The sequence below is a fragment of the Manihot esculenta genome, chromosome 16 (genome assembly GCF_001659605.2).
Source record: "Manihot esculenta cultivar AM560-2 chromosome 16, M.esculenta_v8, whole genome shotgun sequence".
Lineage (NCBI taxonomy): Eukaryota > Viridiplantae > Streptophyta > Magnoliopsida > Malpighiales > Euphorbiaceae > Manihot > Manihot esculenta.
Window position 1 is genome coordinate 28,799,701 of NC_035176.2, and position 27,646 is coordinate 28,827,346.

The 27,646-nt window shown below is 32.0% G+C and overlaps 4 protein-coding genes across 5 annotated transcripts; 2 read left to right on the plus strand and 2 right to left on the minus strand.

Annotated features, from left to right (window-relative positions):
- The first annotated feature begins 577 nt into the window (after positions 1 to 577).
- LOC110604228 (cytochrome P450 711A1) lies at positions 578 to 3,606 on the plus strand. Its single transcript, XM_021742373.2, has 5 exons — positions 578 to 919; positions 1,125 to 1,277; positions 2,010 to 2,790; positions 2,984 to 3,079; positions 3,164 to 3,606. Exons 1-5 carry the CDS (start codon positions 696 to 698, stop codon positions 3,491 to 3,493), a joined length of 1,584 nt encoding a protein of 527 aa, XP_021598065.1. The 5' UTR covers positions 578 to 695; the 3' UTR covers positions 3,494 to 3,606.
- Positions 3,607 to 3,686: 80 nt separating this feature from the next.
- Positions 3,687 to 6,063, minus strand: LOC110604230 (protein IQ-DOMAIN 6). 2 transcript variants are annotated; one of them, XM_021742374.2, is made up of 5 exons: positions 5,723 to 6,063; positions 5,388 to 5,633; positions 4,867 to 5,094; positions 4,674 to 4,787; positions 3,687 to 4,580 (listed from the first exon to the last, which is right to left on the minus strand). In XM_021742374.2, exons 1-5 carry the CDS (start codon positions 5,789 to 5,791, stop codon positions 3,876 to 3,878), a joined length of 1,362 nt encoding a protein of 453 aa, XP_021598066.1. In that variant the 5' UTR covers positions 5,792 to 6,063; the 3' UTR covers positions 3,687 to 3,875. The 2 variants fall into 2 exon arrangements, with proteins under 2 accessions (XP_021598066.1, XP_021598067.1); XM_021742375.2 differs by having other exon boundaries at positions 5,388 to 5,627; positions 5,723 to 6,059.
- A 3,910-nt stretch (positions 6,064 to 9,973) lies between these two features.
- On the minus strand, positions 9,974 to 15,323 carry LOC110604113 (mitochondrial carrier protein CoAc1). Its single transcript, XM_021742213.2, has 7 exons — positions 14,527 to 15,323; positions 13,946 to 14,031; positions 13,654 to 13,861; positions 12,284 to 12,410; positions 11,343 to 11,527; positions 10,739 to 10,867; positions 9,974 to 10,284 (listed from the first exon to the last, which is right to left on the minus strand). The coding sequence occupies exons 1-7, from the start codon at positions 14,716 to 14,718 to the stop codon at positions 10,183 to 10,185; spliced, it is 1,029 nt and encodes a 342-aa protein (XP_021597905.1). The 5' UTR covers positions 14,719 to 15,323; the 3' UTR covers positions 9,974 to 10,182.
- Positions 15,324 to 24,858: 9,535 nt separating this feature from the next.
- Positions 24,859 to 27,199, plus strand: LOC110603357 (cytokinin riboside 5'-monophosphate phosphoribohydrolase LOG8). The gene is made up of 7 exons (XM_021741061.2): positions 24,859 to 25,242; positions 25,602 to 25,699; positions 25,809 to 25,839; positions 26,112 to 26,211; positions 26,335 to 26,405; positions 26,494 to 26,637; positions 27,008 to 27,199. Exons 1-7 carry the CDS (start codon positions 25,129 to 25,131, stop codon positions 27,098 to 27,100), a joined length of 651 nt encoding a protein of 216 aa, XP_021596753.1. The 5' UTR covers positions 24,859 to 25,128; the 3' UTR covers positions 27,101 to 27,199.
- Positions 27,200 to 27,646: the final 447 nt, after the last annotated feature.

The window sequence follows — 27,646 nt, forward strand, 5'->3', positions numbered from 1 at the left end:
ATATATGTATCGAACCTGTGGTGGGACCGAGAGAGAATCCCATTCCACGTGTTGTCCATCCATGTCCGAAGGCAGAGAATGCTGGGTATGGGAGTGGGGGGCGGTGGTATCAGGATGCAGACAAAACCCACATGAAAGGTATCCCACGTTTTTCCTTAACTTATCCCATTTCTGGATATTCCTTTCCTAACAAAACGAACATCTTCCCAATCTTTTTTATATTATAAAAATTAAATAATAATAAAATATATATAAATTTTAATACGAGGATGAAAAATAAATACTCATATAAATGCAACCGAATAAATTTGTGAAGTTTTATTTTTAATTTTTAATTTTTAATTTTTAATTTTTAATTTTTAATTTAAAAAAATAAAAAATAAATTTATTTTAAATATTTATATATTTTTTAATATTATTTTATTTATTTATCATGTGATTTATTATTATTATTATTATTTTTTTGTATAAGACAAAAGATTTCCTTGATGAGCACCCACGTGATAAGTTGACGGTTAAAAAAATAATGCACGGGGTATCGATTTCATTAAAGTAATCATTCGAGTCCCGACAACACTACATCAAATTCCCCAAAATGATGCTTTAGAGTTTAGAGAGACTTCTCTATTTAGCTCTCTTCTTCTCCGAAACAGAGCCACCAGCTTACTGATTCATACCCAATTCAAAGACTGATCATGGTTCTGAGTATGGCAGAAGCGTTTTTTAATAGTGTTCCCATGCTTACAGTTATTTTCACAGCTTTGGCCCTAGTGTTGGGCTACTTGTACAGGCCCTACTGGGGCGTCAGGAAGGTCCCAGGCCCTCCAGCAATCCCGCTCTTAGGACACCTTCCATTGCTCGCCAAGTATGGCCCCGACGTATTCTCTGTTCTTGCCAAGCAGTATGGTCCTATTTTCAGGTCAGTTTGCAGTTTTTGAACTGCTTATCTTGTTAGGAATTGAGATTTTGCGGAAATTTCTTTTATTTGTTCTGAGAGAGATAACATATACTTTTGGGTATAGTTGCAAACAACTTGTTTGATTAAATTGGTGAAAGGCAAGAGTTTTGTCAGCGCACTAAATGATTTGGTTTGTGGGTTTGTGATTACTATGTGTATGGAGTAGGTTTCATATGGGAAGACAGCCACTGATAATTGTGGCGGATGCAGAGCTTTGTAAAGAAGTTGGAATAAAGAAATTCAAAGATATCCCAAACAGGAGCATTCCATCTCCCATCTCAGCTTCTCCTCTTCATCAAAAAGGCCTCTTCTTCACAAGGTAATATGATCACAAACACCATTCTATATATACTTGGCCTATGACTATCACTAATTTAGCCACTGTGGTTAAAGGGTTTTTATAGTCATTCAATTATTAAAACAATTTGAATTAGTCATTTAAGTCGCAAGTGTTTTGAGATTTGCGTCAGTTGGATATGTTACATCAGTATTAAAGTCACTTGAATAAGAAAATTGGGAGAAACCCCCCCATGGCACAAGAGTTCTGGAAGTCAAACCCACATTGGGATTTGCTTTTAACGGGCTTGGGCAGTGTGAATTTGAATTAATTGGATGGTATATAAAAGGAAAAAAAGCCACTTGAGTCGGAAAAATTGTGAAAAACCCCTAATCCAACTAATTAACCAAGCTAGACATTTTGAGCTAGTTGGACCTAGCTTGTTACTATTGCACAAGCTAAAGTCAATCATCTAATTTTAGTATATAACAATGCTTATCATTTTTCTAAATATATGTAATCTTAAATATTTTATAAGATTATTAAATATTTAAAATGTAGTAATCCATTCCTCTGGTTAAATTTTAGTTTATTTACTTCTTATTCATTTTGGTGTAGGACTAAATTGGTGAGAATTTAATATAGTAGAGGGTTTAACCTGTTAAAAATTTATCTCTGCATGTACCAGTTAGCCAATCCCAGTTGATATGTTAATAGCCTATTAATGAATATGAAGAAATGATCAGAACTCGATTGTGCAATTTGAAATTTCAGGGATACAAGATGGTCAACCATGAGAAACACAATATTATCAGTCTACCAGCCATCACATTTGGCCAGCCTAGTGCCCACCATGCAATCATTCATTGAGTCTGCAACTGCGAATTTCCAATCCTTTGAAGAACAAGAAGAAGATATCACTTTCTCTAATCTCTCGCTCAAACTGGCCACAGATGTTATAGGACAAGCTGCATTTGGGGTTGACTTTGGCCTTTCTAAGCCACAGTCAGCCAAGAACATTTCTCATAACCAAGAGAATGGGAATGAGGTCTCAGACTTTATCAATCAACATGTCTACTCAACAACACAACTTAAGATGGACTTATCAGGGTCCTTTTCGATTATAATTGGTCTTCTTATCCCTATATTGCAAGAGCCTTTCAGACAGATTCTTAAGCGAATTCCCGGCACTATGGACTGGAAGGTTGACAGGACTAATAAGAATTTAAGTGGTAAGCTAGATGAGATTGTAACGAAGAGAATGAACGACAAAAATCGGGGTTCCAAGGACTTCTTGTCTCTCATATTAAGTGCAAGGGAGTCAGAAACTCTGTCAAGAAATGTTTTCACTCCAGATTACATCAGTGCAGTTACATACGAGCACCTTCTTGCCGGATCAGCAACAACATCATTCACATTATCTTCTATTGTTTATTTAGTTGCTGGACATCCAGAAGTTGAGAAGAAGTTGCTTGCAGAAATTGATGGGTTTGGTCCACCTGATCAGATGCCAACTGCTCATGATCTTCAAACCAAGTTTCCCTATCTTGACAAGGCAAGTCTCCTGAGCTTCATTCCAAAATATTCAATTAAGGTTTAATAGAACACATTATTAGATTCCCTTCCTGTACCCATTGTTCTGTAATATAGTGGTGCAAAATGTTGATCAGAAACAAAACAGGACAAATGAATATATGATTGCATAGTTCAACCTATATCAAACTAAGAAGTTCATGACTTGACTGCAGGTGATTAAAGAGTCCATGAGGTTCTATGTAGTGTCCCCATTAGTTGCCAGAGAGACATCAAAAGATGTAGAGATAGGAGGTTACCTTCTCCCAAAGGTATTGTTGTGTAAAGATCATCTTACACACAATGGATCAAGATGTATCTACTATTGTACTTACTATTTATTCTGTTGTGAGCAGGGAACATGGGTTTGGTTAGCACTTGGAGTTCTAGCAAAAGACCCAAAGAACTTCCCCGAGCCAGACAAGTTCAAACCTGAGAGGTTTGATCCTAATTGTGAAGAAGAGAAACAAAGGCACCCTTATGCCCTGATACCCTTCGGAATAGGGCCCCGAGCTTGCATTGGCCAGAAATTTTCCCTACAAGAATTAAAGTTGTCACTGATACACCTATACCGCAAATTTATATTCCGACATTCTCCAAACATGGAAAAACCTCTGGAACTTGAATATGGCATTGTTCTAAATTTCAAGCATGGTGTAAAGCTTAGAGTTATAAAACGAAGATGAAGAATGTTTTATGCAGTTGTAGGCTGTTCTCAGGTTTAGTATTAAAATAAGGCCTTGATATAGTTGTAAGAGGATGCTTAGCCACATCTATGGTCATTCCAAATTATTTGAAAGTAGTGGGTATCTTATTCTAGATTAATTCCAGGCTTTGTCAAAATCCAATGATCTTCTTCTAGTTCTGAAAGCAAGGAAATGAGATAAAATACACAAACTCATATACATATGGCAAAATGGATAACCCTCAAAAAGCAAACTCAGGGATTCTTGATCTGTTTTGACTACAGCTAACTAATTGCACAAATGCTCTTAATTAATACACAATCTCAGAATTAGAGAACAACAAGCTGTTGAACTTCCTGAAAACATAACCCCATCAATCTATCTAATCATACAGGGGATTATCCGTTCCCCTGAATTGTTTCATCGAGTTCTTATCCAATCTTGTTGTCTGACAAAGCGGCTTAGATAAATTAACTGAAGGGTCAGAACCAGCACTGCTTTTCGAATCAGCGTTTGAGAATGCACCTGACCTTTTCAGAAACTGAAACTCATCCATGGATTGCCTTTGAATTCTATGAGACAATTGATTAGATGTTTTTCGCTTTGCTTTGGTTGACTCGGTGAGATTCATATAGCTTGGCCTACTATAACCACCCTCCTCTATTCTATCCAGAGGCAAGCCTGTGTTTCCTGAAACTGGTGTTGCAGATGTACAAATTGAAGATGAAGCTGAGCTTTCATCATAGTGAAATTCAGAACTTGGGCTTGATGATGAGCGAGTAACGTGCCCAATTGGAGGCTTTGCAGAGATCCTAGTGGTAACGTTGTTCTTTCTGACTTTGACAAAGCTTTGTTCAGAAGATTTTGTATTTTTGCTCACAAGGGAATCTGAACCGGACTTTGGTGGTGGAGTTGTCTCAGAAAGGTCAGTGTGGGATTGTTCCATCAATCTAGTCTCCCATGGCTTAGCTGCCATCCAACGTTCTAGCCAGCTCCATCCCCAGCTATTCTTATCAAACTCATGATTCTTGAAAGTCGATAACGAGCCATTACTTCGAGTGTTTGAACTGGGGTTGGACCTCCATTGCTGCGAAATCAAAAGATTCGACAAAACACTTGGCTTATATCAAAGGAGCAATTAAGACACCATAATTCATGTAGAATTGTAATATTTGGATACCTTCTGAGCAAGAGAGTATGCAATTGCTCTCTCTCTCTTGAAGGCTCCTTCATGCCTCATTTGTAGCTTCGCCTTAATATCTTCCAATGTTCCCTTGCTATCACACCATCCTTCCTGGAAATTTACAAGGACAGATGAAATGAGAGCCAAAAAGATAATAAGCCACATTCATTTTGAGGCTTCAACTTGATACCTCAGCTTGTTTCAAGAGGTCAGACTTGCTTCTCCGTTCATATAGCATTTGCTGCACAGCCTGCCCTTCTATGGACATCCGCACACGACGAGCCCTGACTCGAGCCTGAACTCGAACAAGAGCTTGCATGCACCTAAGTGTCACTGCAGCCTGCTTCCTCACTTGTCGACCCCGGACTAGTGCTTGAAGCCTTACCACTCCTTTCAAGGCCCTCAAAGCCCTCCTCGCCTACAATTCATCACAAAATGTTTACCTAATACTATTCCATAACAATACTATTTCGGTCGTGCAATGACAACTGTATTATAGACTAATAGAAAACCTCCATGCACGAACAATGTGTTTTAGAAGTTCAAATCAACTGTTTTTACCAATTTATACATGAATCCTTGTATGTATAACTAATTTCCAAAGAGAAAAGATGTATTTGTTACCAAAAAGAGCAAGTTCTAGGTCCCAAATGAGAACATTCAACTTCCTAGAGATAGAGAAGAGAAGAGAACAAAGAGAAACCCATTTACCAAGAATCCACGAAAAGCTGTTTGAATCCGAATGGCGGCCCATTCTTGCCTCACAACCCTGAAATCCTTGGGAGGAGCTCGAACCACAGTAGCCATTGCAGCAGTAAAAGCATCCGTAATTGGTGAAGATCCTGAACATTCAGATGCTGCTCTATGACTCCCTTTGAAACCCTTCCATGAAGACCCCAAGTCACCGGAAGAGCTTCTCCACAGCTTCCATTTCTTGCTCTTACCACCCATCTTCACCTTAAGGAAGTCAAGTCATTGTTAGTGTCAGAACATTGTATGCAAATCAGATCCAGCAAAAAACATAAAGAAATTAGTTTGCAGCTTACATTTTCTTCCTTATCATTGGACTTCTTGAGACCTATAAGAGATTTTACCCATTTTCCTGAGGCACCCATTTATGAAAAAGAGGACTTGCTCCAGCAGAACAAACAATGGAACTACTGTTCTTTTGAGATATAAAGCTCCTAAAACTTCAAAGAAAAAAGTTTTTTAGAGAAAATGGTGCAACGAATTTGAGATGGAGAACTCCAGCGTGAGAAGAAGAAGAAAAATTTGAATGGGTATAAATCCAAATCTGAAAACTTTGAGAAAAACCAGAGAAAGATGGAGAGAGTGGGGAAATAGAGACGTGGGTTTAGTGGGCTAATGGGGTTCTGATATTTGAAATTCAAACTAACAACAGACAAAACGACCAGTCCCGCTCGATTCCTAACGAGGAGTTTAAGATATATTGCCCCTGTTTTTGCACAATATTACGAAACTAGCCGTCGGTGCTCATGGTAAAAAATTCTAAAAATCATGAAAAGGCACAACTGAAAAATCCTTTGAACCATGCAAGATTAAAAAAAAAAATGCCTAAGGCATGCCGACAGTAAAATCTTAGCTGCTCAGTCATTGGAAGATTTGGTTTTGTTGCAAATAATTATATTATATTAATAATAAGGTATTTAAAAATGGAAAAAAAAACACTAGTTGGCTTTGTCCTTTTGACATTATCTGAGAAGCAATTCTATTGGGTACTGTAATGGGTCCCAGCTTTCCATTGAATTTTTGATTTCTGGGTGTTCAAAAGTTTGTTCAATTTTTGTTTGATATTATTATAGTTATATTATAAAGTTGAAAGTTCAAACCAATGTACTTCCTAATAAGTTGTGAATGGCAGGTTGTCTAATAATTCATTTCTGGCTTTTGAAAATTTTGAATTTTTGTATGAGATTTGCATTTCAGAAACCCAATTAAAAAAACACCATAGGCTAATGGAGGTGATATTTCTTCTGAATAATAATATATAGCTGCTGCAGCATTACAAAGCCTGGAGAGAGCATACAGATACTGAGCTTTGGAGACCACAGAAAAACCAAAGTAAACAATAAAGACAAGTGATGGCGTTGAGAATAGTGCTCTTTTGTTGCCAGGCTTTGACACCCAGTCCGAGGTTGAATTCTCTTTTTACTAGTAAGCCTTTTCTTTAATCATTATTATTATTTTATTTATTTATTTTCACTTCCCACCAAAGAAATTTTTTATATATTATGCGTGCCGTTTGATCAAAATACTCTAGTAGGTTTATTAATTTACAGGAGTTTAAAAAATTCCCAGTTGGAGTAGATTTGACTTTGCATTAAACAATTGAAACGAACACAAGCTGTTTGTTATGTTGCGCAGCAGAAGGACAAAACACAATCAACATTCCTAGATGTTAAAGAATTATGGAGGATGATCAAAACAGCACAAGCTCGCTATATGGATTCAATACATACTCAAGCAAGCTTTACGCAGTTTGATCGCTTCCTTTTCTTTTACCCTTTTGGCTCTTTGTCAAATCTCTGGAAAAGAAAAAGATCATTCTTGTTTGGGTTGTCAATTATACGGCAACCCTGGCCAGAGATAATGCAGCTTATAAAGAAAAAGGAAGAAAGGCTTTAATCATTCACGTTTATGGGCGAAAGGGGTTGGCCGTTTCAGGCACTTGATTTTGATGCAACAGACTGATTTTCTCTACTGCCCTCTGGTGGGACGCCTCGCCATGGTTTGATTTGAATTATGAACCAAATCAATCAAACAGTTGTAGTTCTTAAATTAAACTAAAACCATCTATTAGGGGTTGGTTTTCAATTTCTTATCCTTGAACCAAAATTGAAACTAGCCAATTTGAGCCGTTAATTCTGAACTTTAACATAATTAGGTAATTTTTTTTTTTTATCAATGATAAATTCATTAATGAAACCAAGGTTTGATTGTAGAGAAAGAAAGCAACCCATTACAACTTGAAATAAAAATAAAAGACCATATAAAATTCATACATTTGAATCTTAAGATTCAATTATAAAAAAGTTAGATCAAGGATCAAAAATAACTAAACTCAACACCTCATTTAATAGAAAATCTACAGCTGCCTAAGCCAAAAATGCCCATGAGTGAGAGGGTATAATTTCTTTTTGGCTGTGATAAAAAACAATATTAAACAGTTTTATAGTGGATTAACTGGATTTTTAAAAAGAATTATTTCTTTTCAACTGGATTATTAGCGATTGTAAAGTTATTTTTTCGGCAAACGGCTTAACACTATTGTAAATTTTGAAACAAGTTAATTTATTGCTCATTCTATATTACACGTGGCTGTATATTATATTAGATTTGATTGGCTCATCTAGATTTTATTTATACTCCTCTTCCAACTTAACTTCGTACTTTTATATATAGTATTAAAAAAATAGTAAACTATAGTTTAATACTTACGGTCTAATGTGATTAATAAATTAGTTTTTATATTTTTAAAATTAAATATTTAAATTTCATTAGTAAAAAAATTATTTTAAATATCTAAAATACTATCTGAGCATTTAAATCATTTTCAATATAAGTGAAGAATTTTATTTTGTGTAAACTATATTTTGATTCTTAACTTTTAATGTAGTTGATAAATCAGTTCTTATATTTTTAAAATTAAATTACTAAATCCTTTTATATATTAGTTTAAAATTTAAAATTAGTGGATGGTCAAATTTTTTCTTCTGAAAGTATAATTTTCTTTCTAAAATACTCTTTATAAAAGTTTACAGCCTATTTGAAAGTTACTTAGTACTACTTAAAAATAATTAAAATTATAAGTATTTTTTAAAAATTTTAAAATTATAAGTATTAAAATATTTTAATAAATGATAATTAAAAAAAGATATTAAAAATTAATTAAATGAGATATTATAAACAAAAGTTAGTTAATAGGGATTTAAGTATTCTTTTAAATAAAAAATGAAGAATTAAAATATTTAAATTACAATAGATGAGGATAGACTAATTATAGAGAGATTTAACTATATAATTTTAAAAATATAGGGACTGATCCATTAATCATACTAAAATTTAAAAATTGAAGTGTAATTTATCTATTGAAAAATGATAATAAAGATATTTTTTTACTTTTAGAGGGATTTAAGTATTTTTTTTAAATAAAAAAAAAGAATTAAAATATTTAAATTATAATAGATGAGTACAGACTAATTATAGAGAGATTTAACTGTACAATTTTAAAAATATAGAAACTGATCTATTAATTATATTAAAATTTAAAAATTAAAATATAATTTATTATGTGAAAATTAACTAAATTAAAAATAAACAAAATAAGCATTCAATAAAATTACTTTGTTTCGTTTAAAATATTTTTTAGAAAAATAATTTTAACAATTTTTTAATATTTGAGACAATCAGAAAATTTAATCAATAAGAAAATATTTTATTATCAAGGAAAAATTAAATTATTTTAAAGAAAATAACTTAAAAATTTATTAATATATTTTATTTTTTAAATTAAAATTAAATAATAAAAAATAAATTATTTTATTGAAATAAATTGTTATATTAAAAATATTTTGAATAGAAAATATTTTCCACATAAAATATGTTTCAAATATAAGTTGTTTTTCACTGGAGGCAAAATTTAAAAAATTTCTAATTTATTTTTTAAGAAATAAGTGGAAAAATATTAATGATCATAAAATATATAATCTAAAATTTATTTTCCTTTATTTTTTTTTTCAACACACGAAGCAAAAAATTTTCATAAACAATTTGTTATATCTGCAACTTCAATTGTTTTTTTTTTTTTTTTTTTTTTGGAGAAAAGCAACTTCATTGCTGTCAAAATCTAATCCTTCTCAATGATCGAAGATGACTCACATAGGAATATAAGGACGTTTTATTTGGCTTAAAAATTGATCAAACGATGTTTTCAACTTGACCACGTTCTATTCTTCATTCCCTCCTCAATTGTATTTTTTTTCTTCTTTTTTTGAAGATCGTCAATCGTATTTTAAATGAAAAAATAATTTTAAAATTTGTATAATTAAAATAACTCCTATATTCCCGGTCCTCTGACGAAAGAAGCATGATGGAATGCATAATAAATAGGCCACAGCAGGGGAAGAGAAAATGAGATAAATCGAGTAGTCACAAGGTTGTATAATCTCAATCCCAAATCAGAAGTGCACAGGAACACTAGATGCAGATTGTTTACCAAAGGATTATTTTCAGTTCCTGTTTTTAGGGTCTAGTTTTATGAAAATTTTGTAACAAACTTCTCAAGAATCTTTTGCTATCATTGATCAAGTCATTGTTCTTCTTGCTAAGCGGCCAACCCATAATAAGTCTTCACACAATTTGATAATCACCAGAATGATGGGTCCATACCACACATTGAAACCTTTTGATATGCATGCCAAATGTTAAGATGTTGCTAATAAACACAAGTTTTCAAGGGTTCTTGTGTGCTAATTTGGTCAGAGATTTATCCAGTCGAAACTGATTGGGAGTTATGACGGGGTGGAATTCGAAGCCAAATCTTCATCATGTCATATGCAGTAAAGCCGATAGCCACAGAGGGAACAATCTGAGAAATGAAGTAGTGAAACTTTGTCAGCAGCATCATTGCATCCATAAATATGTGATTATAAAGCAATCCACATGATAAAGGAGACAGGGATGAGGAAACTCTAAATACTCCCTTGTAATGTCTCAGGGCTTGAGGAACAAAACATTATCATGAAAAATCTTCTCATGAGTTATTAGCATCCTACAAAGATATAACTTCACACTATACTTAGCTCAGTACCAAACAATATACATCCCATATTTCATAGATATGTAATCATTCTTGATCTATTTACTCCAAAAGAATAACAAATTAGATGAGAACATAATCAATTGATAGCACCTACAGGGAAACCGGCTCATTATATATAAATTCTCACAAATCATACATGAAGCAATTACTAGTATTAATATTGTCAGAAGACGTCAATAATGGGTAATTGAGGCAAAAAGAAAGAGTAAGGTATTGTTACCTTGATGTAGTTAATGCTCAGGCCTGCAAATAACTGTCTCCAACCTTGATTGCGGACTATAGTTGACAGCCCATCCAATGTACTCCTGTATCTAACTCGACCTTGAATTGAAGGTTGCAAATTTTCAACCTGTCATATAACATTCGATAACCTTTAAACCTCAGATATACAACATCCCCCCCCCCCCAAAAAAAAAAAAAAAAAGATTTTATATCAATGAGTGTTGACATTCAACTTTACCTAGCCTAACCATATGGTCAAAATATTTATTACAATTTGAAACCTGGTTACAGTGATTTTGACCTACTTTGCCTGTGAAGAACCTATAAATGATCCGACACTTGAATGATTAGCCGACATGGCAATTACATGCCATGCCATGAGATTCAGATTCAAAGTAGCCAATCTAATACCTAAATCAGTACTTAGAAATCTATATTTGATCTTGTCCATAATTTAATTGATGAAAATGTTCAGAAAATAAAAGAATCCTATAGATTGAATTTGAATCCCTCTACCATCAAATATTCATCGCACAGAATATTAATGCCGAAAATAGAAAACAGAGAAGTAGCAACATCCTATCATAAGTGTTGTATAATACCTGCATCTGTCTCCTAACAACATCTAATGGGTACGTGAAGGTCTGCCCAAACAACCCAGCGAAAGCTCCACATGCAAGCCGCATCATAATGGACTTTTGATGCTCTTCAGGAACGTGCCTCTTAAGCTCCTCATAGACATAGAACTTCAAACCAGCATAAGGAAGGATCCCAAGGAGTGTAGGTCCTATGCAGAAACAAAAACTTCATTATTACCAGTCCATTTGCCATTGCTTCTGACTGCATTTTGGAAAAAAAAACCCTTTTGGATCATTTTTCAATGTACAGTTTCTAGCCAGTTTTGAACGAACTGAGGTTTTACAACCAAAACATGCAAATGCCTTCTAATTTTCTCTAATTGCTACTTAGCATATTTTAGTCTCTGTTTTTCTGACTAGCAGTTGCAGTAACAGTACATATGGACTCTAACTGAACTCGCACATAACTTCACATATTAGGATGAAAATTTAAACTATTCCAAGATTAATGGCTAAACATTAAGTAACCAATTGGCATTGGGGGGTAAATCACAAACACTAAAAAACGTCAGTAAAATTATCAAGGTCAGCCCTAAAAGGAAGACAAATGTTTCTGAAAAGCACAAGCCTTCATAAAACTAGGAAATTCTTAATGACTGATGGGTTGGTCAATCTACTTTCCACAATCTATATACCCCAAGCCCAGTCAGCCCAGAAATTGAGCTGGTATTAAAGCCTGAGCCCAGCTAATGGCCATATTATTTAATGCAAGCTTAATAATCATGTCAGATTGGGTTGGGCTTTTAATTGAGAGTAAGATCAGGCCAATATCAGCAGGCTCAAGCCCTTTTAACTAATGCTGGACTTCCAGCAACTTGGTCCACATCACCCCAAGTTAGAAGTGTTTCCAAACCACACCAAGACAGAAGAATAAGAAAAGAAGCATAATATACTCAGTTACTTACCAATTCCTCGATACAGTGCACGTATTCCCCCTTCCTTGTAGACACCTCTAAGTACATCTTTTAGCCCACCATAAGCAGGTGGAACACATACACTTTTACATCTGATACTTCCACTTGTATCCAGGACCTACAGAACCATTAGAATTAAATTAAAGAGAGCGGCATATCATGTAACAAACTTGATATTTTTGGACTCTCAAAAAGGAAATTGCTAAAGCACCTACAGAGTATGGATACAGTTTAAATGTATCTCCAAGTACGAACTATAAGAAAACGAAGAAGTTATAAAAGCATCCTAGAAAAAACATTTTTAGGTTATTCATTTGTTATAATCTCCTATCCACTGAGTGTACTCAATGAAATATTGTTGCCTAATCATCAACTTTCATAAGCCACCTAATGTACATCCACAGTTCCACACATAAAGATTTAACTTTCAGGAAGTAAATGATGACAAGCATGCATTGCTGAAATTAATCCTTTGCACACATCCTCGTGGGGATGGAGCAGGGGTTGCAACAAAAAGTATCTAAACTTCTTACTAAGAAGAATCCCTGAGACTCCCAAGCATTGGTCCATAGTTCTAATAATGCTTTTATCTTATTAAGTGCTTCCAGCGATTAATTATTGTTATCAATGTTAAACAGAATTCAAAAGGAAAATAAAAGAGAGAGAGAGAGACCTAGTTTAAAAACTAGTAAACTACAAGAAACATTAAAAGTTAACATGTCAACTAAGAAATTCTGCACGAAAGATCTTTAACATAGTAGCAAATTAAATACATAATCAATCACCTTTTACAACAGATTCAAATTAGAAGATAATAGAAAAAAAATTTAAATAAATTTATATTATTCAATAGGTGTATACAACAAACAAAGCATTATATTTGTTCCTGAATCATGAAATGATTATAATCAGCTCATTGATAGTTGTGCTAGAAATGAGCAATGCCAGTATTCCTTCCTCTAATACTTTAGGAATCTGTGGAAAACTAATAGGAAGTGGGTACTTATAACAATGAATCTTTAGCATGTTCTAGAAGTTCACATCGCTTGAAAAAACAGTCTGTCTATTGATATCTTTAATTCCAGAGAAATGCAATGGTGTTTCCATAATTCTTATCACTGTCACAGAAAGGAAATAATATTACAAGAAGAATGGAAGATTAAAACTCACAATTGTCAAAGACAAATCCATCTTCACTAATTTACAGAGCAAAACACAATCAAGGCACATAAAGAAAGTAAAATTTTAATCAGTGACACAGAATAAAGTTGCCAGTAGCTACTCTTTATACCAACATTCCAAGGACTCCCGACAAAGTCAAATAAAGTTAAAGCCTTATCTACAATCACATGAGTGATTACCTGATAAGCAAGTTTAGTGCGAGCCAAATCTAAGGGATAGGTGCACAAAACTGCAGTTCCTCCAGCCACTGAACCAGCTAATAAATCTACAACAGGTCCTGAACCTAAAGCAGGACAATTACTCAAGATCCAACCACGATACTGCTCATATGTCATGAAATGTAAGGCTGCATAAGGAACAATCCGAACAACACTAGCTCCATTTCCCCTAATAAGAAGCCAAAAACGTGGATTGTTATTAATATCTCAGTGAAAGGGATAAAAAGTAAAATGAAGAAATAATTAAACTCACTTGTAAAAGCCAAGAATTCCCTCATGCTTTAATAATTTCTTCAAGGAATGAAACACCCCAAGAGATTGAAACCCTTCAGTTCTTGTCTATCAAAGATTCAAATGAAGTAAATTAGGAAGACTCTACAGAAACGCACAAATTGATTGGGAAATTCAGAAACACTAGAATTCTGAAAAAAAGGCACAAATTACATAGCATGACAAATGGTCAATTGGCAATATGACAAAGTAAACCTGATTTGCATAAAGGACATGAAATTGATGCAAATATTCAAAATAAGTAACTTCATTATAAAAAAAAAAAGAATTTTAACCAATACCAATTTCACAAAATCACATCATATGTACTGAGAGGCTAGCTCCAAATGGTAAAATAAGTTGCACCAGGCACCTTCCAAATACTTTTTATTTAGTTAATTGTATGATAAACTCTTTTCAGCAAAAGTACATAGGAATCTATGTTCGCAAAAATGTTCAAAACCAAATGCATTCTTTTCAACTGACCAAAAATGACAATCAAAATCAAATACTCATGCAAATAAAAATTCACAAAATTTTTCTATAATCACAGGGAACCTTCACCTGCAGCAGTATTTTAGTTCTCTCAAGGGGTGCAACAGCAGTCTTGGCAAATCCTCCTGCAACTCCACCAGCAATGAGCTCCTTAACATAAACAGGCATAGTATCGACATAAGAAAATTGTCGTCGAGTAGGTGAACCATCAACTAGATCAGCCATATTAGTCGACAGTGTAGACTTTTGCGTAGAACCCATCTTAAAAGTTCCAATTCAATATTCTAGTACCAAGAACTTCGTGAAGTCGATGAACTAACAATTAACCACCCTGCAAATTGAAGAACTCCTTATCCCATCTATCTCTAGGGATACAAAATGAAAACGCCTTTTTTTCAAACGATAGTTCCAATGGCCTGAAAACACCCAGAAAATAATTGGGCAAGTTCACAAGCCGATCCTCTTCAATAACAATTGTAAGATTCATCAACAGATACTAATCTCAGAAATCCAGGAAGCAAATCCTTTCAATTCCACAATTCTCCCATGGATCTACGCCGACAGCAGGTTCAATTTTACAGATAAAATAAAAGACTTGAATCCAAATTCATCGGAAACAAAAACCCATCAATCTGATAAAATCAACCAAACCCCTAAATTGATCGGGGAATGTAATTTAAATTGTTTTGTGAGTCACTGAGTTCGGAAACATCAAAGGCGAAACGAAAACAACCGCAAGAGTTTTGATTGTAGAAGTAAACTTATGAAGAGCAACAAATGGAGGAAGCAGGGATGCTTCTCCAACACTTCGTTCGTGACTTCGATTTCCCTCTCTCGTCTCCTGTTTCTCACTAGGTGGGCGCGTTGCTATTTGAATAGGGAAGGTCAAGAGGAATGATTTTGTAGGATCCGGTACATTTTTGCTTCCCTGGACTTTAGCTGTCCCACGTTAACCTCGTGGTCATGCCATTGTCTTTTTTAATTTTCTTGGTTGGTTTTTCTGCCGCGCTCTATAAGGAAGAGTCCGATTTGGATTTGGATTTTGATTCTAATTCTAATGCTGTTCCCTTGTCCTGCCATTTGACTTCCTTTGGTTTCTTGTAACACGGCCTTGGCTTCCATTAGTAGTAGCAATGAGTCTAGTATTTATAGGTATTTGTTCTATCCAATTTCATTCAAAAGTTTATTTTTTAATTTTTTAGATATATTATAATTAATAGAGATATTTCTTTATTTTTAAAATTAAATTCTTTAATTTTTATTGATTTTGATATTATGTCCATTTTCATTACTAACAATCAATTTTAAATTTAACAATATGCATAAAGTATGTATAAATATATTGAATTAAAATAAATGATATTTTTTTAAAATAAAAATTGAGAATTGAAGATCGAAAAAATAAAATCTGAAATATCACCTATCATGTTATTAAATTTGCGAGTACATATGATATTAGCGGATAATTATAAAATTCATAGCCTCAAAATAATGAACCTAAAGGGAACCAATAGGCCAAAGCATAGGCAAGAGGCCCCGTGAACCAACTCACACTACAACCTAGTCACTCTACGTGTGTAGAATATGGGCACGCAACAATTCCTCGTTGCCGCCCGCAATTTGGGCATTAAAGTTGTAACGGACGGATGGGAAAAACAGACGCAAACGTCTGCAAGGAGGCTCCGTAGAGCATGCGAAGCCGCATAAAGAAACATCCATTCAAGCACATTTACTATTATATAAATACTTAAATTCATATAAAAATTTTATGTATTTAAATTATGATTTTATAAAGGATGATTTAAAAATTAAAATCTACCAAAATTTATAAATCATGCTTTTAGGAAAGTAACGGTAAATAAATAAAAAATAATGATAAATTATATTAGTTATTAAATTTTAATATAATTAATAAACTATTTTTTATATTTTTAAAATTAAATATTTTTTTTAATTAATCCGTTCAAACTTTTATTTTTCTAATTTATTTCTTATCGTTAAAAATATGAAAATATATTTTTATTATTTTTAAATTAAAAGTATTAAAAATTCATGATTTTATTTATTCTTTTTCATCTATTAAATTTTAAATAATTTAATTATTCATTTTTTATTTGAATAAACATTTATATTTTGTACATATTATTATTTTCAATTAACTTTTAAGTGATAACTTTAAAAATGAATTTTTCACTTAATTTTTAAAAGTGACTTATAATTTTAACTATTTTTTAAGTGATGCAAGTAATTTTAAATAAATTATAAATTTTTATAAAAATTATTTTAAAAAAATTATATTTTTAAAAGTTTGACGATAAACTCACTTTAAACTAATATTTATAATTAAAAAAATGACCGTAATTAAATTTATTGTTTATTACACTAAAATTAAGACACCAAAATGTTATTTATTTAATATAAAATATTTCACCAAATATTAATAGAAATTTAAATATTTATGAAGATATTTTAAATATTTATTTTTTATTTAATTTTTTATTAATTGAATTATAAATAAAAAGAATTTTAATTTAAAAAGATTGATTATAGAAAATTTTATGTATTTAATTTGGAAATTATAAAGATTATAATGAAATTTAAAAATTAAAGTGTGAGTTATTTTGAAATTTAAAAACAATGTATAGCAGTGAGAAGAAATTTTTTTATTTTGAAATTAATTTTGAAACGCTGGCAAAGTCAATACGTATGCATGCCATAGGAGGTGTTGCTTGCCAATAATCAAACAATTTCCGATGTAAATAAAATTTTAAAAAATAAAATAAAAAAGAATAAAGACATAATTTAATCATTTATCTCTTTATTGAAAGTCATTTGCTTTATCCTAATTACTTCTTTAGTTTTTAAATTATAAAAGTAATTCAATTTATGTAATATTATTTTTCTTATATTTAGATATTAAATTATATACTTTCTCGTACATTGAGAAGATGTTATTAACAATTTAAAAGTTAAAGTGAATAAAATCAAAATAAAATTGAGGAATAAAATGAATTTTTTGAATAAATCAGCAGTAATAATTCATTTAGCCCAAAAAAAAAAAGTTTGAATCCTGCTGTTAGTATACAGCACTAAAAATTGCTATCATTTAAATTTTGTTATATATTTAATTGTAAATTATAGATAATTTTATTTATTATATAAAATGTAGAATATATTTTTATCCAAGGATGCATGTAATAAATTTTAAATCTAGATTTGAAGTGTGTAACTATTGGAAAAATAATAATAAAATTAGATAATATTTTTAAAAAGATTCCTTTTGATGCTCAGCTTAATTCTTGCATTAAAAATAAAAAATATTTTACTTAGAAAAATCAAGAATATTATCAAAAGTGTTTTTTTATAATGTTTTATACGTACAAATGTTTTTTTTTAAAAACACGAAAAAAAATAATATTTTAGTCCCAATTTATTTGTATTTTAAAAATATAAATATTTTACGATAAAAAAAATACAAAAAATATTGTATGGAAATATATCATGGCTGAATTATTAGTATCTGTTTCTCTAGATCATAGCAAATACCTTAGGCTTCATTTATCGATTCCAACAAGAGATAGATCTTTTCTTTTTTGAAATACAGAATGCGGCAATGGTTATATAATTGGAAAAGTAGTTTTTAAGCAAAGCAGGAAATGAGGCTTTTTTAAAGTCAGTGGCATAATCTATTCCACAATATTGTATGAGTGTATTTATGATCCCCAAGAGTATATGCGACAAATTATAAAAAACAATGAATTATTTTTAGCGGAGTTTGAGATCAGATGGCGCTTATAAGATATATTGATTTTCGTGGGATGTATATGTGGATTGAAATCTTATAGAGGTATAGGCTTTTGAGATCTTCATTGCTTTAATCTAGCATTATTTGGCCAAGCAATGTTAGCGGTTGTCTGTGGACGACCATTCTTTATTTGCTCATGTGTTCGAAGCTAAACATTATCCACATGATAATTTTCTTGATGCTAGCATTAGAAAAGTTTGTTGGCTGCTCATTATTACGTACTGGTTTATGTTGGCATATTGAAAATGGTAAGAGTGTTAATGTTTAGAAGAATCCATTCTTGCCTATGATAATGGTTTTTTAATTTCTTTGCCTCTTGTCTTAGGTTTTCTTAATTTAACCGTTCATGGTTTAATTGATCAGTAAGAGAGGTGTTGGAATTATCTATGTGGTCTTTTTTTACCTTCAGATGTACAAAAAATTCAATGTTTATTGTAGTTGCTAGATTTGACATGGATGATGTTATCGCGTGGCACTTCAATTGTAATGGGCTTTACTCGGTCAAATCAGGATACAAGGTGGCTTTGTCTTTGCAATCGTCCAATTTAATATCGAGTGCATATGTTGATTGGCGAAGTTTATGGCAACTTAATGTTACTTCTAAATTGACAACTTTTTATGGTTTGTCACACATAATTTACTTCCCACACGGGAGCGTCTTCAGCATAGGTGTATCTCACTTGATGTTCATTGTTTGCTGTGTCACACAATGAGGATTTGTTACATGTGTTGGTTACCTGTCATTTTGCAAGATCTTGTTGGTCTCTCTTAGACTTGTTTATAGATTCATTATCTTTTTCTAATTATCAGGAGTTTTGTTCTCAGTGTGTTGTTAACCAACCTTTGAATACTGTATCAAGGAGGTGTATTTTAATGTGGCATATATGGAATGCAAGGAATCGACTCATTTGGGAAAGGGTTCCTTCCACTCCTCGACATGCGTCTCTATTACTAATCACTATGTTCATGATTGGATAGCAGCATGCTCTTGTCGAGTACCTAGAGATATGACTCCTGTTTAGGCTCCCCAACTTGGTAGATGGACTCCATTGCTTTCTGGGTGTTTCAAATATAATGTTGATGCATTGTTGGATGAAGAAAACAACTTAACGCATATAGTGTGGTTGTGAGAGATGCTAATGGTAGCTTGAATTTTAGGGTGTTTTCCAAGGTATTTGTTCATCAAGTATTGCTGAGGCCTTAGCTTTACCTGAAACTTTGATTGGGTTAATCCTGCATGTCTTTGCAAATGTAACTATTGGAGTGGATTATTAGATGATAGCCAATGCAATGAATTTTTCTATTTCTGAATTTTCTATTGCTAGTTTTATAATATCTAATTGTAAAACCATCTTATCCCAAAATTCTAATCTTTGTGTATACGTAGGTAAGCCAATATGTTAGCTCATAATTTAGCTAGAGTGATATATTTTTATGCGAATTCTACTATTTAAATAGTTTTACCTTTAGTTTATAATGATTTTTTATTAATTGATTAATGATATTTTTATCTTTATTTGAAAAAAAAATTCTATATTTTTATATTTAAAAAAAATTCTAATAAATTCTCATGAAATTATAAAATTGATATAAAAAAATTGAATTCTGAATTAGTGTTTTTAAAATTTAAGGAATAGGTAATATTTTTCAACAAAGTTGAGATTGTTATTGATTCTTAAGAGATGAACAAGTGGGATCCACTGTAAAAAAAATTGATGGAACTCTCTTGGTTGTTTTGTCCTTATAGATCATTGTTTTCTAACATATCTATCTCCGTATTGACAAAAAAACGTGCTTGAATTTTCAGAGTATCTAATTTATGATAATAGTCTTTTAACAAGGAGGAAAAACCCTGACAAAATTTGCTGGAAGAGCACTGTTTTCTTTTCTTTCTCTGGTTTGAAATCATCAAAAAAATGAGAAAGATTCACGAAACAAATCAAAAAATTCCCTAACGTAAGTAGATAATCATCCATGAATGAACCTGTCAAGAAACCTCTTCTTCCTCTTTTTTCGTCACCTTTTTTTCTCCTTCTTGAGAAGCAACTGCATTAACATCACCGAAAGAACTCTGCGTAGAAATCGACACGGAACTCGTAGACTTGCGATGATTCGCTGAAATTTTATCTCCATTGGCATCGTAAATCTCAGGCTCATCTTCATTTCGTCGTTTACATTTTTCTCCTAATATAATCGTCTTCATCCACACCGAATCCTCATGTTTCGCTTTCGCTTTCTTCTTCTGATTGTATTTGTCCTCTCGGTGATGATCTCTTCTTGCCATAGACATGCTTCTGGGCATTTTCATGCTCATGTTCTTGGCAAACTGTCGAGTTGACGCAGATTTTGTCATGAAATTATTACAAGAAAATGCCTCTCTTAATTGCTTCGCAGGTGGCAATGGAAGTTCCATTCTTCCTGGGACTTCGTTTTCTTTACCATCTTGTGATTTTACAGATGCTTCTTCCCCTGCAGTCTTAGTTGTTTCCGATGGTGACGTTGAAGCAGAAGGTGAAGATGGAGTATTGAAAGTAAGATTACCGTCCCCTTCATTTGAAGGAGAGTCTTTAGTCTCTGATTTTTTTCCAAATCGAATACCGCATAAGGTGGTGGAAACAGCAACAGCCGCAGCCATGCCTGCGAGGAGAAGAGAAAAGGAAAGTGCTTGATGAATCGAAAGTGATGGATCATCAGCTAAAGGGATTTTTCTTCCCATAACTGATAATAAAAAAGGCAAATAATCTGCCTTTCCTTCTTCTAGCTCCAATGGTGATGAGATATCTAAAAAGATCGTTGTTTTTTCAGATATGGTGGCTGAAAATGGAGAAAATGAGATGGGTTGCTGCTGGCTTTGTAACCAAAAACAGATTGCTTGTAATTAGGAGTTGAAAGGGAAGGAAGAAGGGGTGAGGATGCAGAGTTTGTAATTTGGACAGCTCTTTTTCTATATGCTCCAATATAGTAAATCCCATGATTGACGGTTAAATTGGTTATATTTTGAAAATCCTAAAAATATCAAAAAAATAAAATTATGTTTTCAGCTGAAAAATATCATATTCCAACAACAAAACAATTTATTTTACATGAAATGAATTCAAATTAATTTTTACAAATATTAATTTTTTAAAATAAAAATTTTAATTAAAAATAATTAAATTTTTTATGCCAAATAAAATAATTAATAAAAAATTAATTAAATTTAACTTTTACGAAAATTTTAATTTCAAATAAGGATTCAATTATAAAAGTTCTCAAATTAAATAATTTAAGAAAATAATTAATTGTGAAAATCGTAGTAGATACTTAGAAATAGTAGTGAACACGACCAAAAAAAAAAAAAACTTTTTGATAAAAAAACTGTTGAGCCAAAGCTTTTAAGAAAGGTGAGATGTTGAAAGCAACCATGGAGAATATCATTTGATAGAGCGGCGGAATTAGGGAGGGCTAGGGGAACCCGGGCCCGCTGAAAGATTTTCATAGTTTTTTAATTATATACTGTAAAATTTATTTTTTTTAATTAATTAAAATTTTAGATCTTCTATTGGCCCTCCAATACTTTATAATAATTTCTTATAGCTACAATAAATTTCAAATTTTAAATATAAATAATTTTTAATACATATTACCATTGAAGCATTAAAATTAACCGGTTGTTATCAAATGAATGCAAAAATTTATTTAAATATAATTTTAAAATATTTATATTTATAAATTAAAATTTAATTAGTGTTAAATATGAGTCCGTTCTAATTAAATAAAAGCTAGTTAAGACCGTAGAGCGTTAAAGATTTTTATAAAAGATAAATAATTTTTATGTTAAACCGATAAAAAATTCAATATTTAATAATTTATTTTTAAAATTATATATAATAATTATATATTATATAATTTTATATATATATATTCTCTAATTTAATTTGATTCGGTACTTAAAAGAATATAAAGAAATATTACTCTATTAGAAAATTTAGGTGCAATAAGCTCCGTGTGCCTTTTTTATTTATCATCGTGTTGTTTTCTCTCTTAATTTGAAATTTCTAATTTTCTGATAGTTATTTCTCTTTTACTTTTCAGTTGATTCTTATGTCTTTGTAGCTGTTACAATAGAACATCTCTTTTTACTATTAATTTAACTTTGTAGTGACCAAAGATTTCTGTGACAATGAAGATCTAGGCTATATTATGTGAAATAAATTTTGTTTGTTGAATCGGGGAGTCTTAAGGGTTTACGAGCGTTCAGTGAGTTGTTTTAATTTTTTAGACTCTAGAGACCTTAATTGTATTTAGTTTTGAGTTTTTATTTAGATTTGAGTTTTGATCCTTATAATTTTTATTTTAATCTAAGCCACCTTATAGAATGAAATTTATATTTTTGAGAAAAAAAAGTATCGTATTCAATCTATTCACCGAATAATTGATTTAAATTATGAATCGAATCGGATCAATAATTTAATTAATTAAGCTCTTTCTTTTTAACTTGGTCTAGAGAGACTTTTCTCTCAAAGATTTTTTTTTGAACGATTTTCATTTCAAAACGCATCGTATGAAATCTACCCACTTAATAATCATGTATGATTTTATTAGGGTTTATTTGAATTTTTTTTTTTTTTATGAAATGAATCATTTTAAACAAGGGTAAATCTTTCTTGGCTACCTTGTAACATTATTTTAAGCTACAAGAGAGGCAAGTAAAGCCATCACTGAAATGAGGGGCAAGATTGAGAGGGTATAAGGGAGTAAAACTGAAAGAGAAAAAAATTACAAGAGATCTAATGAATTGAGATTTAGTAAGAATAAGATCTAGAGTCGGTGTTTTTTTTTTGTAAGCTTGAGCTTTTCTTGATCATTGTCAGCCTTTTATTTTTCCTTCCTTTTGTCTTTCTTGAGCGTACCATTACTGATTTAGATTCTGGCATAGCTGGTAGGCCATGCAGAAATAGTTCCGGAAGGTTCAAGGTTCTGATATTTATCCATTTAATTCTTTAATCAGCCTTTAAGGAGCATGATCCCTATTTTTTTGGACTTTGCTCTAAATGGATATTATAAGTTGGCTGGACTTAATTGATTCTTGGGCTCCTTTGGACCTCGGCCAGTCTATGAGAACAAGCACTAGTTGAGCTCAGTACCAGCAATGATACATTATGGGCCTTCACCATGTCTGCCCCTGACCAACATGATATGGGCCATTGTAGACCTATTAGTGAGAGACCCATTTGTTATCAAGTTGATGAATTGAGATCCAGTAAGAATAAAGTTTAGGGTCAATGTATTTTTTTGTAAGATTGAGCTTTTCTCAATCATCCTTTGCCTTTTATTTTTTTTCCTTCTTTTTGTCTTTCTCGAGTGTGCTGTGCCTTACCTACATTTTGACATAGCTACTAGGCGGTGCAGAAAGAGCCCTTGAAGGTATAAGGTTTTGATATTTACCAAGCGGCAATTTAATTTTTTAATCACCAATGGACGTTATAAATTTACTAGATCTAATTAATTTTTGGGTTTCTTTTGGACTCTAATCCGTCTATGAAATCAGACTTTAACTGAATTCAGTGCCCCAATAATATATTATGAGTCTTTTTTATGTCTGCGTCTGACTAACATAATATGGATAACTATACAGCTATCGATCCGAGACCCATTAACGGAGATGTGATTTAACACATTTTTAATTAAAACTTTAAATTTAAGTTTTTATAAATAGATTAATATAGTTTCAAATAATTAGTAAATTTCCATTCATACTTTTAAAATTTGACACAAAATTAAATAAAATATTAAAATAATATATTTTTTTAATTATCACAATGTGATCTAGATAAAATTAAAAGTTAAAGAATATAATTACAAAAAAATTTTTTTAACCAATAACACACAGCTTCTCCACCTTCATGCGAGTGTGTCAACTTTAGTAAATCATTTATTTTGAACATATGTTGATAATTATAATAATATAGAAACATAGGTTTTTTTGCAATTTGTTTTTCTAATATTATGGTTTCGAGTTTCCTTGATAAACTAAAGTTAAAAAACCAAATAATAGTTTAACGAAAATAAATTACATTATTTTTATATTATATATAAAAAAAACTTCAATGTTTATATATTTATAGATGTATATTTTCCTGATGGGCAATTAATAATGTCGTACTTCATCATTCCTGGTATCCTTACTTTCCCATTGTCATTCTTGGAATTCTCGAGTGTCCTCCAGATTCCTCAATTTTGCAGGGCAACTTAATAATAATAATAATAATATACTGTAAAATCAAAATAAAAAGATTATTTTATTGGTGAAAAAAAATAAAAATATTTTAATAAATTTTTATAAATGTAAAAACTAATAACAAGCGAATATCTAGAGATTAAATAACCTTTTTGATGATGATGTTGTTGTTCAGAATTTTTCGTTTGACCGAGGGAAACAAAACCATTATTTATTTGGTATTTGTCAATTATTTTATTTAATTGTGTATTAATAAATCTTTAAAGCCGACAAGGAGACGTTGGATTAGAAGGGCGAATGGAGCATGTGGGCCTCTCACTGTCTCTTCTCCAACTATATAAGAACGCAAGACCTTTTACTTTTTCCAATTTTTATTTGCTTTTTATTGTTTACTTTTCAATTCAAGATCAACCCAGATTGTTTTTTCTGCTCCTTTCTTATTTTATCATTGATTTCTCAAAAAGTTTTTGGTGGTTACAAGTAATATTATCTTAAAGATTTTTCCTTTACGTTTATTGTTTCCTTCTTTTTGTCTTTTCTTGTTTTTCCTTGCTTTTTTTTTTTTGCTACTCTTTTCTTTTATTATTATTCAAATGGTTTCTGATTGAACTGAGAAAGATAAAAGATTGCATTAAATAGATTGCTAATGGAAGAAGCCAACCAAAGAAGCAAGTTCAGGAAGATGTGCGTGTTCTGTGGAAGCAACTCTGGCTACAGACAAGTCTTCAGTGATGCTGCTATTGAATTGGGGGATGAGCTGGTTTGTTATTTTACCTGCGCTCTGTTTGATGTGTAGAATCAAGGTCGCCTCTCTCGATTATGGGGGAGTTCATAGAAGAATGAAATTTGCTAATCGTTTTTTACACATGTAACTTTTTTTTTTTGTGAAATGGTTGTTTCATGCATTAGATTGGATTTTCTCTGCTTCCTAATTGGACTTCTTTGATTGTGCTGGCCTGTGGTCTCAGTACAATCGTATTGTTTATGATTATGTGCTTCAGTGAATGAGTTGTAATTGGGTGTTTATGTGATATAGAAAATGGAGATTTCCTTGTGCATCCTTTCAATGCTTGCTCTTGATGCTGTTTGTGAAATTTGCTTAATGGGTTTGGATTACAGGCAAAAAAGAGGATAGACCTGGTGTATGGTGGAGGCAGTGTTGGGCTGATGGGTTTGATATCTCAGAAAGTGTATGATGGAGGCTGCCACGTCCTTGGGTAATAAAGAAACTAGTATTGAAGAATATACTGCATTTTTCAGCATTTGAGCTGTTATTGAATTCAAGCAATGTGTTTGTTGGCCTAATAGCTTTTTTTTTCAATGCAGGGTCATTCCTAGAGCACTTATGCCTCTTGAGGTACTAATTGCGGGTGTATTTTGCTCTTTTTTTTTGTCCCTTCAAATTTCTCTTCTATTCTTAAAATCCTTTGGACTGATATAGTTGTTTGAGATTGATATGTTTCTGGTTTTCACCGTTTAGTTATTTAGATTTTACAGTTGGTAGCATATTCCTAATGCTTCATGTTGTAGATCAACTTAGGACCCCTCTATAATATTAGATCTACCCTCTTTGGGAAAAAAATTATATAGTTACATTGTTGGTTATTTAATTTTTGTTGGCAACAACAGATTTCTGGTCAAACTGTTGGAGAAGTAAGAATTGTTTCAGATATGCATGAGCGTAAGGCTGCTATGGCCAGAGAAGCGGATGCATTTATTGCTCTTCCTGGTAGTGACCTTTAATATTCATATCTTTTATGAAGATAATGAAAATTAGCAGCAAAGTATTGTTCCTTAGCTTCAGATGAGGTGCTTGTACTTGCAAGTACTAATACTTGAGTCATTGTTTTAGGAGGATATGGAACCATGGAAGAACTATTGGAGATGATCACATGGTTACAACTTGGAATTCATAAGAAACCGGTAACTCATTGATCATCATTCTTCATGTTTGAAGATCTAACTTTGCCTTTCTTTGTTTTACATTGTAACCAGTTATTACACTGGACAGGTTGGCCTGCTAAATGTTGATGGTTACTATAATTGTTTGCTTGCCATGTTTGACATTGGTGTTCAAGAAGGTTTCATAAAGCCTGGTGCTCGTGACATATTTGTCCATGCTCCAAGTGCCAAAGAACTTTTGGAAAAGATGGAGGTATAATCTTAAATACTATCAATTAGAGAAAGTGTAGTCTTAACAGCGACGCTCCCCTCTGGTAGTGAAAAAGGAGAAAGGAAAAAGACTTGATGAAAACAACGCATAATAGTAATGCATGTGTTCGTATTCCCTTGAAAATTAGAAACATTCTGCCAGTTCTCACAAGAAGTATACAATTTGTTTCTTTCCTTATACTGCAATTTTAACTAGTAGCTTACCACACCATATATGGTTGTTCAAAGCCTATTGACTGGACATAGGAGAAATGGGAAAATTTTATTTTGACTTTTTCTCAAAAAGAATACTAATTTCAGCAAAAATGGAGCCTTATTTGTTGTGACAACTTCTATTGGGACTTCTTTTGCAGCTATACGCTCCTTTGCATCAGCAAGTTGCTCCTCATGAAAGCTGGCATATGGAGCAACTGGGTAATTATCCAGCACAACAAAATGCACAGTGATTGGTGGTAGGCCATTCTCTTAATTTGATTCCTGATGTAATTCAACATCATTTGTGTACAAGAATCTTTTTAAGTGGGACCGCATATTATTCATGACTAGTGCTTTTGTCGTTTTAATGATTTGAATTCTGTCAGAATTATCCTTGCTGTTTCACAACATTCTTTGGTTTATGGTCAATCAAAGCCACTGTTATGTAGTCTTATTTGGTAGTTACCAGTTACTAAGGTTTTCATTTGAAATGAAAACAGGTATAAGTATTTTTAGAGAATCTTCTAATGCATAGTGAGATGGTCCCACAAAGCAGTGGCTTAAGTGGACTAAGTGGGTTGGTTAGGAGAACTTTGGTCTTTGAGACTTACCCTATTGGTAACCAAATTAATCTGATTTCTCATATTCAAGTTCCTAATTAGCAATCCCAAGATTGAAGTTATTCTCTTGAAGAATATAGTTAATCTATATTATGGAGTGATGTCAATAGTAAATGTAGAACTGGCTGCACTTTATCCTGCAGCCTTTCATAGAGGAGTTTCAGTTATGATGTTGTC

Bases quoted from the DNA above. Each gene is read 5' to 3' on its own strand.
- LOC110604113 (XM_021742213.2), bottom strand. From the start codon at position 14,718: ATGGGTTCTACGCAAAAGTCTACACTGTCGACTAATATGGCTGATCTA. The intron at 13,862-13,945 runs GTGAGTTTAATT...GCTTCTTATTAG, and splicing joins GGAATTCTTGGCTTTTACAA to GGGAAATGGAGCTAGTGTTG. The intron at 11,528-12,283 runs GTAAGTAACTGA...GTTTCTGCATAG, and splicing joins TGCACTGTATCGAGGAATTG to GACCTACACTCCTTGGGATC.
- LOC110604228 (XM_021742373.2), top strand. From the start codon at position 696: ATGGTTCTGAGTATGGCAGAAGCGTTTTTTAATAGTGTTCCCATGCTT. The intron at 920-1,124 runs GTCAGTTTGCAG...TGTATGGAGTAG, and splicing joins CAGTATGGTCCTATTTTCAG to GTTTCATATGGGAAGACAGC. The intron at 2,791-2,983 runs GCAAGTCTCCTG...ACTTGACTGCAG, and splicing joins AGTTTCCCTATCTTGACAAG to GTGATTAAAGAGTCCATGAG.
- LOC110604230 (XM_021742374.2), bottom strand. From the start codon at position 5,791: ATGGGTGCCTCAGGAAAATGGGTAAAATCTCTTATAGGTCTCAAGAAG. The intron at 5,095-5,387 runs GTAAATGGGTTT...GATGAATTGTAG, and splicing joins CAGCTTTTCGTGGATTCTTG to GCGAGGAGGGCTTTGAGGGC. The intron at 4,788-4,866 runs GTATCAAGTTGA...GTAAATTTCCAG, and splicing joins ACCTCTTGAAACAAGCTGAG to GAAGGATGGTGTGATAGCAA.
- LOC110603357 (XM_021741061.2), top strand. From the start codon at position 25,129: ATGGAAGAAGCCAACCAAAGAAGCAAGTTCAGGAAGATGTGCGTGTTC. The intron at 25,243-25,601 runs GTTTGTTATTTT...TTTGGATTACAG, and splicing joins TTGAATTGGGGGATGAGCTG to GCAAAAAAGAGGATAGACCT. The intron at 26,212-26,334 runs GTAGTGACCTTT...TCATTGTTTTAG, and splicing joins TGCATTTATTGCTCTTCCTG to GAGGATATGGAACCATGGAA.